The sequence below is a fragment of the Simochromis diagramma genome, unplaced genomic scaffold, assembly GCF_900408965.1.
Source record: "Simochromis diagramma unplaced genomic scaffold, fSimDia1.1 OVJJ01000321.1, whole genome shotgun sequence".
Lineage (NCBI taxonomy): Eukaryota > Metazoa > Chordata > Actinopteri > Cichliformes > Cichlidae > Simochromis > Simochromis diagramma.
Window position 1 is genome coordinate 17,559,789 of NW_024386772.1, and position 13,401 is coordinate 17,573,189.

At 37.6% G+C, this 13,401-nt stretch overlaps 2 protein-coding genes, 1 long non-coding RNA gene and 1 gene segment (V, D, J or C); 1 reads left to right on the forward strand and 3 right to left on the reverse strand.

Moving 5' to 3' along the window:
* LOC120747509 (immunoglobulin epsilon heavy chain) overlaps window positions 1–13,401 on the reverse strand; it is a 438,017-nt gene that overhangs the window by 365,287 nt on the left and 59,329 nt on the right. The gene's annotated exons all lie outside the window — the stretch shown is intronic.
* Window positions 1–13,401, reverse strand: part of LOC120713955 (immunoglobulin mu heavy chain-like) — a 539,092-nt gene that overhangs the window by 357,857 nt on the left and 167,834 nt on the right. The gene's annotated exons all lie outside the window — the stretch shown is intronic.
* The window catches only part of LOC120714171, a 514,712-nt gene that overhangs the window by 352,616 nt on the left and 148,695 nt on the right, over window positions 1–13,401 (forward strand). The window lies entirely within an intron of this gene.
* Window positions 2,369–2,916, reverse strand: LOC120714091. The segment is given in 2 exon segments: window positions 2,369–2,699; window positions 2,818–2,916. Coding segments are annotated over 2 exon segments (360 nt in total).

Here is a 13,401-nt window from a genome sequence, read left to right on the forward strand (position 1 = left end):
TATGCAGTCACCTATTTCAATTCCACTATGAGGAAGTGCTTGATGTTTATTTGGAGGAGATGGAGGAGCTCTATATAAATGTCCATTTGGGCTCATACAAGCTAGGTCCCTTAACTTTTGGTACCTGTTGAAAGGATAAAGTTGTGGCATACCAATGGTCAGAAATACCATTATTACCTTAGTATTACTTTAACACAAAGTCAGGGCTGACCGGGGACTGTGAGGCACAGTGCGCAGCATAAAGGCCCTTTCACAACAGATGTGGCATGCGCTGCGCTCACTGCTAGCTAAGAGCGAAGGATCCAAAATTTGTTGCGCTGGCCGCTGCACTCTGCACTTTGCAGCCGGTCTATGTATACTAGATGTGCCTGCTCCTTGTGGATTCTCCAGACCCTTTATGCATATAATTACCAGCTTACAATTGTCATTTCCTGTAAGCTGGTAATTATATGCATAAAGGTGGAAATTATATGAAAGCAAACACAAACAAATAATCCCCCCCCCCAAAAAAAAAACGAAAAAACAAACAAACAATACAGATACAAAACTTTCAATAACATTTATTTAATTTGATAAACAAAGACAATATTATTTGTTTCCATTTAATGTATGTGGTTCAGCAGGAAGAGTATTGTTTGCTCAGGTGCAAATTCTTTTTGTTTTAACTTTATCGAATCAGACACAGTGGTTTGTGCAGGCTCCCTGTCTCTTAATTCCTTTGATAATATTCACATTTAGAGCACTTGTGGTTGTAGATTTAAATATGCTACAAGCGTGTGTGTGATGGTGTGTTGCTAATTACTGAGTATTTGCACGGGTCTGTCAGTGGTTTGTATCACTGTGTGGTAACCTTTTGCACAGTAATAAACAGCTGTGTCCTCAGGCTGCAGATTTTGTCCTGCTATTGTCACTGTTTCATGCTGAACTTGTTCTTTAAAGCACCATTTTTCTCAGTGCTCCCATCAGACCACATGCAGAAAATGCAGTCTATTTGTTTTCCTTCACGCTGTCTGATCCAACATGTTCCATAGCTACCATCAGTCAGAGAATAACCAGATACCTGATAGGTGATGGTCATAGACTGTCCAGGCTGCATAACTCTTGAGTCTGGCTGAATAAGATCAATACTGTACACTCCTGTGGAGACAGAATCAATATTTAAGCCATTATTCATTGAAGTATTTAGCATTTCTATTCTATTTAGTGGTATGAGTTCAGCAAAGCTTCTCACAGGATGTAGCAGCTAGCAGTAATATCAGAGCTATGGAGAACATGGTTGATCTTGAAACTGAACTGATGTGAGCTCTTCTGTTGCAGCCACACACAGTTTTGAGGAAGTGCTTTATGTTCATTTGAATAAATGGACTGTGCATTTGCACAAAGGTTCAGTGACTGATGACAGATGACAGGCATATTAAATCACATTTTGTCATTTTTTTTTTTTTTTGATTTGCTGCATTTTTTCTTAATATACGAAATGTGGAGTTTTTTTGTTGTCCCTTTCCCCCCCTCAGTTTTCAGTCCGTTCATCTGCAGATACAGCAGCAGCTATGGATTATTATGCTTGCATCCCAATTGAGTTCTTTTTAAGGTGCCTGTCTGACCTAGGCCTGAGGCTGTAGAGGTCAATCTGGTTTGATCACTGATTCAGTTTCTGCCAGAAAAGAACTGACAGTGTCTCATAAATAATCCATAACATGTCTAAAACTTGACTTGTGTTTCTCATTACTTCAAAGTGCTGCACAGGAACAAAATGCAGCTTCTTCAGTCCTCTTTGTGTGCTTTCTTGTGTCTTCTGTTCCCTTATTGATGCAGTCATACACTCTGCTTCAATTCTGAGGAAGAGCTTGTTGCTAATTTGAATGTACAGTTGGTCTGTGTGTTAATTTTACTTTGATTTGATTGATGATTTAATAAATAATTGGCTTTACTCTCTGTTTTTCTCTCCTCGTAAAACAGTTTTAATGCTTGAACAGATGTCAGGCAAAGAATGTTTCCCATTCATGTTTGATATTGGAACATAATCAATAGAATAAAATGAAGCTTTAGTTTTAGCTGAACAAAGATACTGAAATCTTGTGTTTACTAACAACTGTTATAATGATTTGGTCGCTTTCCATCATAGTTTAAATGCTATTAGAGCTTCCATTTGAATAGCTGGGATGTCTGGTTAGGCCTGAAAGTATCCTCACAAATATAGAGGAGCTGCTTGTGATCGTTTTAACTGACTGCCATGTTTTATTAATTCTGGATACCTTTGATAATGACATCACTTACATGATGGCACTAGAGGAGAAAAGAATGGAGAGCATACCTGAAAGATGCATGAGAAATTAAGCATAATGAGGAGTGTAGGATATTGTACAGGAGCTCCAACAACTTAATTCACTGTGAGTCTCGAGCACAATAATAAACAGCAGAGTCTTCAGTCTTCAGACTGTTCATCTGCAGATACACCTGCTGTTTGCTGTTGTCTCTGGAGATGGTGAACCGGCCTTGGACTGACTGAGAATAGTAGATGTAAGCATTGTCATATCTGATATAGGCGATCCACTCCAGTCCTTTTCCAGGAGCCTGTCTGATCCAGTGCATGCTGTAGCCTCCAAAGTTAAATCCAGATGTTGTACAGGTCAGTCTGTGAGATTCTCCTGGTCTTTTAACTGCTGGTTCAGATTCTGTCAGAGTCTGACAATCTGCACCTGGAACCAGTCACAAACAGGAACATATTAAAAAATAAACATAAAGTATATTGATGAAAATAAATAAATAAATAAATAAATAAATAAATAAATAAATAAAACAGAGAAAGAGTGTCACCTGCCCAACACACAGTTAAAAGTAGCAGTGCTGTGCAATAGTCCATGTTTAACTGTGTCGGCCCAATGTTGTGTCAGACTCTGTAAGCTGCCAGATAAGTAGAGGTGGAAGACAATGACACATTTGCATTTCCTAAAAGTAGGAGAGGACTGGCAAATCACAACAGTGACCTTTACTTATTCAACTGATCTCATGTTACCAAAACTTTAAAGTTATCACAGGTTTCTTCTCAAAAACACATTTACAAAAGTTTATATTTTATTTTTTTTAAAAACCGCAGCTGTTTTCATAAATAATGTAAATAAGGTAAGTGAAACTGTGGGATTCTCCAGGCCTTTTAATCACTGATTCATTCATTTTTAATCCTGCTGTAGATATTGCCGTGTTAACCATTCCACATGCTCAAGCCTTTTTATTCAGTTGTGAAATTTTAGGAATATATTACTTTGCATTTAAATCAAGATGTAGACCTGTGTTTCAGAGCTTATGTAATGCTCACAGTACAGATACTACAAACCTATGATTTTATAGAATATGGTAGATTACAAATAATAAAAAGTGTTTAAAACAAGCTCAACCTTTGGTTGTTGACCCAGTGTTTTGAGTTAGTGTATTTTTAACTTTTTTTGTAATGTATTTCTAAGGATGGTTAATGTTATATTGGTTGATTCATTCCTTTGGTCAGATTTAGTCTTGTTCTTTTACTCTTTGTGTTTGTGTAATCTTCCCTCAGTGTTCCTCGTCTGTTCCCTGTGTTTGGTCAGTGTGTGTCTTAGTGTGTATTTCTCGTATTTCCTGTTTTATTCTGACAATCTATTGTCCTCCTGAGCTATGTCCCAATTTAGAGGCTGCATCCTTTGGAGGACCCGGCCTTAGTAGTCTACGTGGGCCGGGTCCTTCGAAGACCAAGAAGGCTGGAAGTGCGAGGTTGTGAAATGGGACAATCTAGACTTCAGATTTGCATCACCAGCTGTCCGGTGTCCTCGTTGGCTCTAGTGAGCCTTGACCACTCAGTCAGCTATGAGCTGATGCGTAACCGACATCTCCGAAAACGTCGGAGCACTTTTGCAAATATGTGAAGTCTTGATAAACTGAGCAGATATTTGAAGTCTACACAGCTACATTCTTGCCTGAAAATATGTTAAAAGTTTATTGTGTAACCCAGAAAGAGTAATAAGAGTAATATTAAAACTAAGTAGCTGCCACCATTGTTGGAAACTGGAATTGGCTGGGCTGCGCTATGAATTCTACACCTGACCCATCCTTTAAATCTGGAGAAATGAACGACGCATTTGTCAGCCGCATTTGGAGCAGCCTAAGAATTGGGAGAGCCTTCATCGCCTGGCTGTGATGTAATCGGCCTTCAAATGCAGCCCCTGAATTGTGACACTTGTGTGTCCATGTTCAGTTTTGCTTCCCCTGTATTGTTATGCCTGATTTATCCCTCCTGTGCTCCCATGTGTCACCACTCTCCCTAATCCCCCTTGTGTGTATATATATTGTGTGAGTTTCCACCTTATCCCTTGTTAGGTTGCCTGTTCTTTACCCCTTGTGTCTCTCAGGTGCCATGTTCTTTAATGTTTTCCCAGTTTAGGTTAGTTATTGCATTTTGTTTTTTTTAAATTTGTACTTCAAAGTTCTGCCCAATAAGCAGCTCGCCTTTTGTTACACCAGTTCCTATTTTCCTGTGTTGTCTGTGCCTGGGTCCTCTCTCTGCCTCATAAACGTCTGCAGCAGTAACAGTGGTCCATATAAGACTGAGGAAGGATGTTTTTCTCTAGTTTAAAAACTCGTAGTGACATGTTTTCATAGCATTTTATTGTTCGTTTTACTAAATGAATGATAAAAAAAAAATCATCCACCTTACAATGATTCTACAACCAGGAGGAATGTGCAGAATGTGACCCAGTTCATCTTATTAGTTAGTTTTATTTTATTTATGTATGTATTTATTTTGTGTTTCGTTTTTGGAGTGGTATTGTGAGGTGGTAGCTTGTTGACTCTCCTTGCCTTTTTTGTAAATGCTACCACACACTGCTGGTTACATTTATAAATTTATGTGTGGTTCAGTAGGAAGAGGTTCACTATTAATATCCATATTTACAGAACATTGTATTGTTTTGTGTTGCTGCCTTTTGATTATTTGTGCAGGTCTGTCAGTGGTTTGTATCACTGTGTGCATACGTGCACAGTAATAAACAGCTGTGTCCTCAGGCTGCAGATTCTGTCCTGTTATTGTCACTGTTTGAGCAGAAGTGTCTCTGCTCATGCTGAACTTGTTCTTTAAAGCATCATTTTTGCTTGTGCTCCCATCATACCGCATGGTAAAAATCCAATCCATTTGTTTTCCATCCCGCTGTCTGATCCAGTTTGTTGCATAGCTGCTAGAAGTTAAAGAATAACCAGAGACTCGACAGGTGATGGTCAAAGACTGTCCAGGCTGCACAATCACTGAATCTGGCTGTATGAGATCAATACCGTACACACCTGTGGAGACAGAAATCAGCATTTAAGCCATTATTCATTTAACTGTTTAGCATTTCTATTGTATTTAGTGTTGTGAATTCAAGAAATCTTCTCACAGGATGCAGCAGCCAGCAGCAGGATCAGAGCCACTGAGAACATGGTTGATGATGAAGCTGAACTCATCTCTGCAGTCTCACTGGAGCAGTCACAGGCTTAATTATGAGGAAGTTCGTGGTGGTCATTTAAATAAAGGGGCTTTGCATTTACATTTGAAAATTTCAATGTGAAGATTAAGTGACTGGTGAAAAATTGGAAATATGTGTATGTTCTGTATTTTTTTGTTATTTTTTTATGTGATACATTTTCTCTTGTGTTTTTTAACTTGGCTTCTCATTTTCACTCTCATTAATTCTAAAAAAAGAGCACTGATGTTCTTGCAAATTTCAGATCCTTTTTTTTTTGCTACTTTGCATCAATAGGGTAAACTGAAGCTAAAATTTGAGCTTCTCCCTATCAAATATATAATAGTCTTTAAATCCTGAACCAGATTCTATTTACAGTTACTTGCAATGCTTTTTCTTCAAGAATTTAACAGCATGAATTTCTAGAAAGATGTGGAGGAATTATTTCAAACTGTCAGTATTTCTGCATCATTCTTTCTCTCCTTCACCATCTGAGGAGTGAGCCCCAAATGATTCCCACATAAGACAAACAAATTAATTATGCCACCACAGTGGTTTATTACGTGTGATGCTTACATGATCACCTTCATGATGACATTAGGTCAAACAAGAATGCAGGATATAGCTCAGGGAATAAGAACAAGTCACAAGAATTGCCAGAGACACACTAGACTGCGAACGTCCAAGTATTGGTTTCCATAAAAATAGGTACAAAAGTAAACAGACTGTGTAGACACCTGAAATAAAGGCTCTTGTTTCTTATATCAAAGTAAACATGGCAGTTTCAGGTGCTTCTTAAACATTGCCTGGACATCGTTAGACTTTTTAAAAAAGATTAGAAAACTAACAGTCTAATCCTTTATTAATGCTTTGTTCTTTATTCACAATTGCATAAATATAAAATTCTTCCATCATGTAAATGGCTAAAACATTCAACAGCAAGTACAACACGTTGCGTGTTGTCTCAAGCAAAAAAAATTTCAAAGCACTGAGTAAAGCTTGTGTTTAACTTTTTTTCTTTTTTACTTAAAGGAAAATAAGCAAAACTAAATAAAGAAAAGTGCCTTGAGAAAGTAATATAGACCACTCAAATGATGAAAACACAAACTTTTGGATTCACTGCTAATCTAAAAAAGCCAACTGACAGCAGTATCAGTATCATTAAATATTATTAGTATTAGTATAAATAATATTAGTATTTATCATATCAGTGCAAACTATATAGCTCATCTCATTAAGAGCAAACCTGTCTTGAACGCATCAGCAATAAGAAAGCTCCTACTGCCGTGGTGTTCTCATTGACCAGACTGTTTAGACTCTGAAAGGTTTTTGTACACATCTGTTGGTTTTCTGACTGTGTTTACCTGGTACAGTAATACACGGCAGTGTATTCATGCTGCAATTCACTGTGCTGCTGGAAGAATCAGATGCAGATTAAGAATAAATTGTAATCAAATAAAGTTCCCACATATCTTCAGAAAAGACAATTTCTGTAAAACACCTGTAAAACTGAAAATAACTTTGTCTTTTAAGACAAGCTCTAACTTTAGGAAGACATTTCTATTGTGTTTAGTAGTGTGAATCTGAACTGATGTCAGGTTTTCTGTGCTCTTAATGATGCAGTCACACACAAGGTACAACCTGTACAGGTCACTAACACACACATTATCAATTATCCCAATCCTGGAATACTGCAGCAGAACCCATGCTGGCACAGGGAGATCATGCAAACTCCACACATAAGAGTCCAGGCTAATTAGCGTATTCTATATGCTGTATTTTTCATGCCTTTATTCATTGTAATGTTACCACATGACAACAACCTAAATTCAAATCACTGAGATCAGATTGTTTTTGTCTTATTCCAGTGTTTGACAGTATTTATGTGACAATATTTGATACCCTGAATGAAAACATATTAGGAATGTTTTGGAAAATCATTCAGTATGAACACTGCAATCTTGGATGAAATTTATATGTGTCATTTAAAAACATAATAAAATATTAATATCTTGTTATATATCTAATATATAGTATGTTTTGTCTTTGGAAATGACAAAATTGCTGAAGTCTCATAAAATGTTGTACTCATATTTCAAAGGCCTTTACAACACATATAAATGTTTCTCAAATGGATAAGGTAGCTTATTTGAGTAGTTGTTGTACAGGTCTCCCCTGGTTTGTGTTATGATGGTTTGAATCTCGACCATTGTTAATTGCCTTTTTTCCACCATTTTTGCCGCAACACATCATCATGAATAAAATAAACACCGCAAAATAAGTCAGTAGTATTTCACGAGTTACGTTATTATTGAACTTTGATTTTGATGTTATTTGTCATGGTCCTGGGTCGGTGACCCAGCACTTTAAGTTTCTTATTATCGTTTTCTAGTTTATTATTATGATGATTATTATTGTTTGTGTTCTCTTCGGTCTGCCTCTGAGTCTGCATCTGTATCTCTGTCTGTCTATGGTGTCACCCCGTCTGTTTGTGAATCTGTCTGTTCAATTCAGCGTCTTGTCTGGTTCCCTGTGTCTGAGTTTCCTGTTTTATTGTGAAGGTCTGTGTCTTATGTGAGTGTGCTCAGTTTACGTTTCACCTGTCTCGTCAGCTGTGATTTCTCCCAGGTGTGTTCCCCTCCTGTCTCTCATCCCTTGATTACTACCGTCTGTGTATTTAAGCCCTGTGTCTCTCTGTGTCAGTGTTGCGTCGTACCCTCAACTAGCTGTGTGTGTTCTGCTTCTATGTTCCTAGTGTTTAGTCTCCTGCTCCAGTTTAGTATTTCTTTTCCAGTGTTTCAGTCCTTGGTTCCTCTGTTCAGACTTTTGTTTTTCTTTTGGTGAGTTTAGTTTAGTAAGAGGTTTTTCCCAGCAATAAAGCTGCGCTTTAAGTTGTACTTCTGTGTCTGAGTCCTGCATTTTGGATCCACCACTCCTGCTTGCCTGCCTGCCACACAGCAATTCATGACATTATTTATCTTTTCTAGTCTTTTGGTTTCTTTCTTAGAGTTCTGGTTTCTGTCTGTGCTCCTTAGTTGCTCTGTCTCCGCTGTATCGCCTTTTTAAGTCTTCATCTCTGTGTTATGTTTCCTGTTTTACTTGGAAGTCTATGTCTCAGGTTATTGTATCAGGTTTTGCTTCCCCTGTCTCATTAGCCCTGATTTGCCCCAGCTGTGTTTCCCTTCTGTCTCTCATTCCCTGATTGCTCCCTCTGTGTATTTAAGCCCTGTGTTTTCCTTTGTCTGTGTCGTGAGCTACTGTTTTATCCTGCTGTGTGGTCTGCCTGTCAGCCTGTTTAGTTTTTGTAGTTTTCTGTTTTGTTTTTTTGTTGTGTTTTACAATAAATGTCAGTCTGAGTTTACCTTCCACTTCCATGAGCCTGCACTTTGGGTCCTCTCTTGCCAGCACACGGCTTACATATAGGCAAGGCAAGGCAAGTTTATTTGTATAGCACAATTCAACAACAAGGTGATTCAAAGTGCTTTACAGAGACATTAGAAACAAAAACAAATAAAAAGCATGATTTAAAATTGATTAAAACAAGCTAACAGGTAACAGGTATAACAGGTAGTACAAATAAAAAGTTAAACTGAACCATATGAATGACTCAAAATAAGAACAATAATCATGCAAGAAACCTGTAGTAATCAGGAGATAGCATTGGATTGTGTACAGCTGCTCAAAGAACTTCAGTCACTGTGGTTGTCGAGCACAATAATAAACAGAGTCTTCAGACTGTTCATCTGCAGATGCAGCTGCTGCCTGTTGTTGTCTCTGGAGATTGTAAAACGGCCTTGGACTGACTGAGAGTAGTAAGTAGTGCTATCACTGCCCCAGATGTGAACAATCCACTCCAGTCCTTTTCCAGGAGCCTGTGTGATCCAGTTCATATCATAGCTGCTGAATGTGAATCCAGAGCCTGTACAGGTCAGTGTGTGGGAATCTCCTGGTCTTTTAACTGCAGGTTCAGATTGTGTCAGAGTCTGACCATCAACACCTGTCAACAGAAATAAACAGGACGATAACAAATAATTTATTTTTAAGCTAGAATATCATGAGAACATGTAATTAGTGGAAAGTTCTACCTGCACAGCAGACAGTCAAAAGTAGCAATACTGTCCTACAGTCCATCTTGTTTAACTCTGTCTGTTCATTTTCAGCAGGCAGATAAGTAGAGGTGAAGACATCTAAACATTTGCATTGACTCCACCTACAAAGTAGGAGAACAGAAGTAGGAGAAGTGATTAATCATTAAAAAGCTTTTACTCAAATTCACGTGAATTCAAATTCCAAAAAAATAACACATGTTTTATTCCCACATTTACAAAATTTATAAAATTTTAAGTGTGAACAGCTAATAGCTGTTTAGGAAAAATGTTGCAAAAATACTACTTCATACCTGTCAAGCTGTTATTTTTTGCATTTTTCAAAGATTTAACTAATGAAATTGCACAAATAATGTGTTTATGCAACAGACGGGTAGTAAGAAAGTGTCTAAAACCCTAAAAAGTTAATTCTGTTAGTCTGGATGTTGTGTTTTCAATGGGGGGAACTCGTCCAAGTGACTTCTTTAGTCTCAGCTGAGTGCAGGTTTTCCCAACCTTGTAAACAGTGCATTTGCACAATGACTGAAACTAGCACCACTTATCAACAATGGGCTGAGAGGTTAATTCCATGTTTATTAACAAATTGTCATTAACGCTGATCACAAAGAGTTGGGGAGTGGCTTGAATCACAGCATTATAAGATGCTGGGATTGCATAGATGATCTTTCATGTTTTTACATAAATGTCCTCCCTGACTCCTCGCTCAAACCAGTGTTCCTTCTTGTCCAGGATCTGTGCATCCTCATCACTGAAAGAGTGACCACCGGCCTGTAGGTGTAAATAGGCTGGCCTGCCGAGTTAGCCCTTCTGTGTTGTGTCATCTTCTTGCTAGAGGTTGTTTGGTGTCCACAATCTGTAAATAATGGCAATTCTCCTGGCACTTAACAGCATATACTACATACAGTACAAACTGTATATAAACCATTTAAAATTGGTTTGTAACTAATTGTTGATAGTCTGTTTATCTATAGACACAAAACTGGCTCCCGTGTGGGAGGATGCTTTTGATAAGTGGTGAATGATAATTGGCTGAACCAAAAAAAACCCAAAGAAAATCATCTGGAAATGGTTAGGTAAAGAACCACCTTAAGAAAGACTGGAGAACTATTGCTAAAGAGCACTTTAAAAAATACAAAAAAGTCTGACTCCCTGGAAAGAGGTGACTCAAGACTTTTGCATAGTACTGTAAATGTATTTCTTTGATTAGAAATTTTTAATGTCAACGAGTCTTTTTAACTCGATAAATACAGGAGATTTGAAAGTCACTTTGCATGGTAAAAAATTGCAGCGACTTCCTTGTGACAGGAATATTTTTTGTGGCTTAAGAAGACTTGATATCATATGTGACGAATACATTTGACATATATTTCACATATTATAGGCCAACAAATTATTTACAGCAGTTAGCAATAAGCAATAAGCATATTGTGACAGTCAGTCTATTTTTATATACTGCTTATTAGGACACTCTTCTTTTCCTTTTTAATTTAACATGCACTTGGGAGGATTTTGTACAGCTGTTTAACTACTTCCTGTCACTGTGAGTGTCGAGCACAGTAATAAACAGCAGAGTCTTCAGTCTTCAGACTGTTCATCTGCAGATACAGCTGCTGTTTGCTGTTGTCTCTGGAGATGGTGAACCGGCCTCGAAATGACTGAGAATAGTAGATGTTGCTACTGTCATAATTGCTTGCAATCCACTCCAGTCCTTTTCCAGGAGCCTGTCTGACCCAGGCCATCCAGTAGCTACTGAATGTGAATCCAGAGGCTGTACAGGTCAGTGTGTGGGATTCTCCAGGCCTTTTAATCACTGATTCAGACTCAGTCAGAGTCTGACCATCAACACCTGTAAAATCAAAAAGAAAATAATCTTTTAAGACAGGCTTTTAGTTCGAAAGCTCTGACTGTATTAACACAAAAAAAGTTCTTGACCTGCCCAGCAGAGAGTTAAAAGCAGCAACCCTGTCCTACACTCCATCATTCAAACTGTGAGTCCACTGATCTGTCATCGTCTCTACAGGCAGATAAGTAGAAGTGAAAGACACCTCAGTTTTGCATTGGCTCCTCCTCACTGCACAGACTAAGCTGAAACGAGTGTGCACATTGTGTTTGCAATGCATATGCTGAACAACTGTTTTCATAATATACTCATTTCTGTCAGGTACATGAAAAAAAAAAAACAGCAAACAGAAAAATCAAAAAGGCACTTAATATGCAATTGTTAGGTGTTGTAATGAGTGTCAGAGTTTTCCTAAAAATTGAGATATTGGACTAGCAAGTGTATTAACAGAAATTAGCATAAAAATGATTTTAAAATAAGGGGGAAAATATCTTCCTTGCTGAAGTCCACACAGTGATTTTTACACTGTACTAAAGCAAAAAAAAGAATCAACAAAAAATCCCACATTGAGCAGCAATGAAACCTCTGTGTAGATAACTAATGAATGAATTCTTGGTCTTGGTCTTTTCTAATTACTGTAATTCTGGCAGCCAGCATCTTATCACAATTAAACTCCTCTGATTACTTCATGTCACTGGGAAAATTTATACAACATGTCAGTTATGTTTTAATAATAGGTGAGTTTTTAATCTCCTTGCCCAGAAGAATTTCGAAAGGCAGAGCAGGCCATCTACTAATGAGACACATTTTGGCATAGGAATGAATGTTTGAATAAAGCATGTTCTATACGTGCACCCTACAGGCTCTAGCATTTATCATAACATGTGAGTTTTCTCTCAGTAACCACCTCAGCCAAATTACATTACAAAAAACCCCACAAAATATTTAATAACTCATTTAGAAACTTGGTAACCTTTTTAATAAGTTGTGATATTTTATTAATATACTGAAAATATTTAGTTTTAGTTCAAGCTGCTGTGGTAATCACAGGACAGATACTACAAAGCTATGATTTTATAGAATATGGAGCATAACTGCAGATTTCAGACAATATAAAGTGCTTGAAACAAGCTCAACCTTAAACATCTGCAGCAGTAATAGTGATCCATATAAGACTGACGAAGGATATTTCTCTGCAGAATAAAAAAAATAATTTTTGACACATTAAGGTTTATGTGTAGTGAAGTGTTTTCGTAGTACTTTATTGTTCCTTTTGCTAAATGAATGATTTAAAAAATGCCAATGAAGGGTCGGAGGAATGAGGAGGGTCAGAGGAGGCATAAAGAGGCGGAGCAGCACATTTTAATGTGGCACAATTCTTATTGTTAATTATTTTTATTTTATTTTATATTGGTTGAGATTTATAGTATGTGGTTCTACTAGGAAGAGGTTTATTTGTTCAGATCAGTTTATAGTTTGAACCAAAGTTAGTTAAATATGTTTACATACTAATAATCACTAATAATCATATTTACAAAACACCTAATGTGGTGTGTTGCTGGTTGCTGAGTGTTTGTGCAGGTCTGTCAGTGGTTTGTATCACTGTAAGGTACGTGCACAGTAATAAACAGCTGTGTCTTCAGGCTGCAGATTCTGTCCTGTTATTGTCACTGTTTGAGCAGAAATGTCTCTGCTCATAGCTGAACTTGTTCTTTAAAGCATCATTGTTGGCAGTGCTTCCACCAGACCACATGGTAAAAATCGAATCCATTTGTTTTCCTTCCCGCTGTCTGATCCAGCTTGTTGCATAGCTGCTGTCAGTCAAAGAATAACCAGAGACTCGACAGGTGATGGTCAAAGACTGTCCAGACTGCACAATCATTGAATCTGCCTGGATGAGATCAATACTGTACACACCTGTGGAGACAGAAATCAGCATTTAAACCATTATTCATTGAAGTATTTAGCATTTCTATTGTATTTAGTGTTG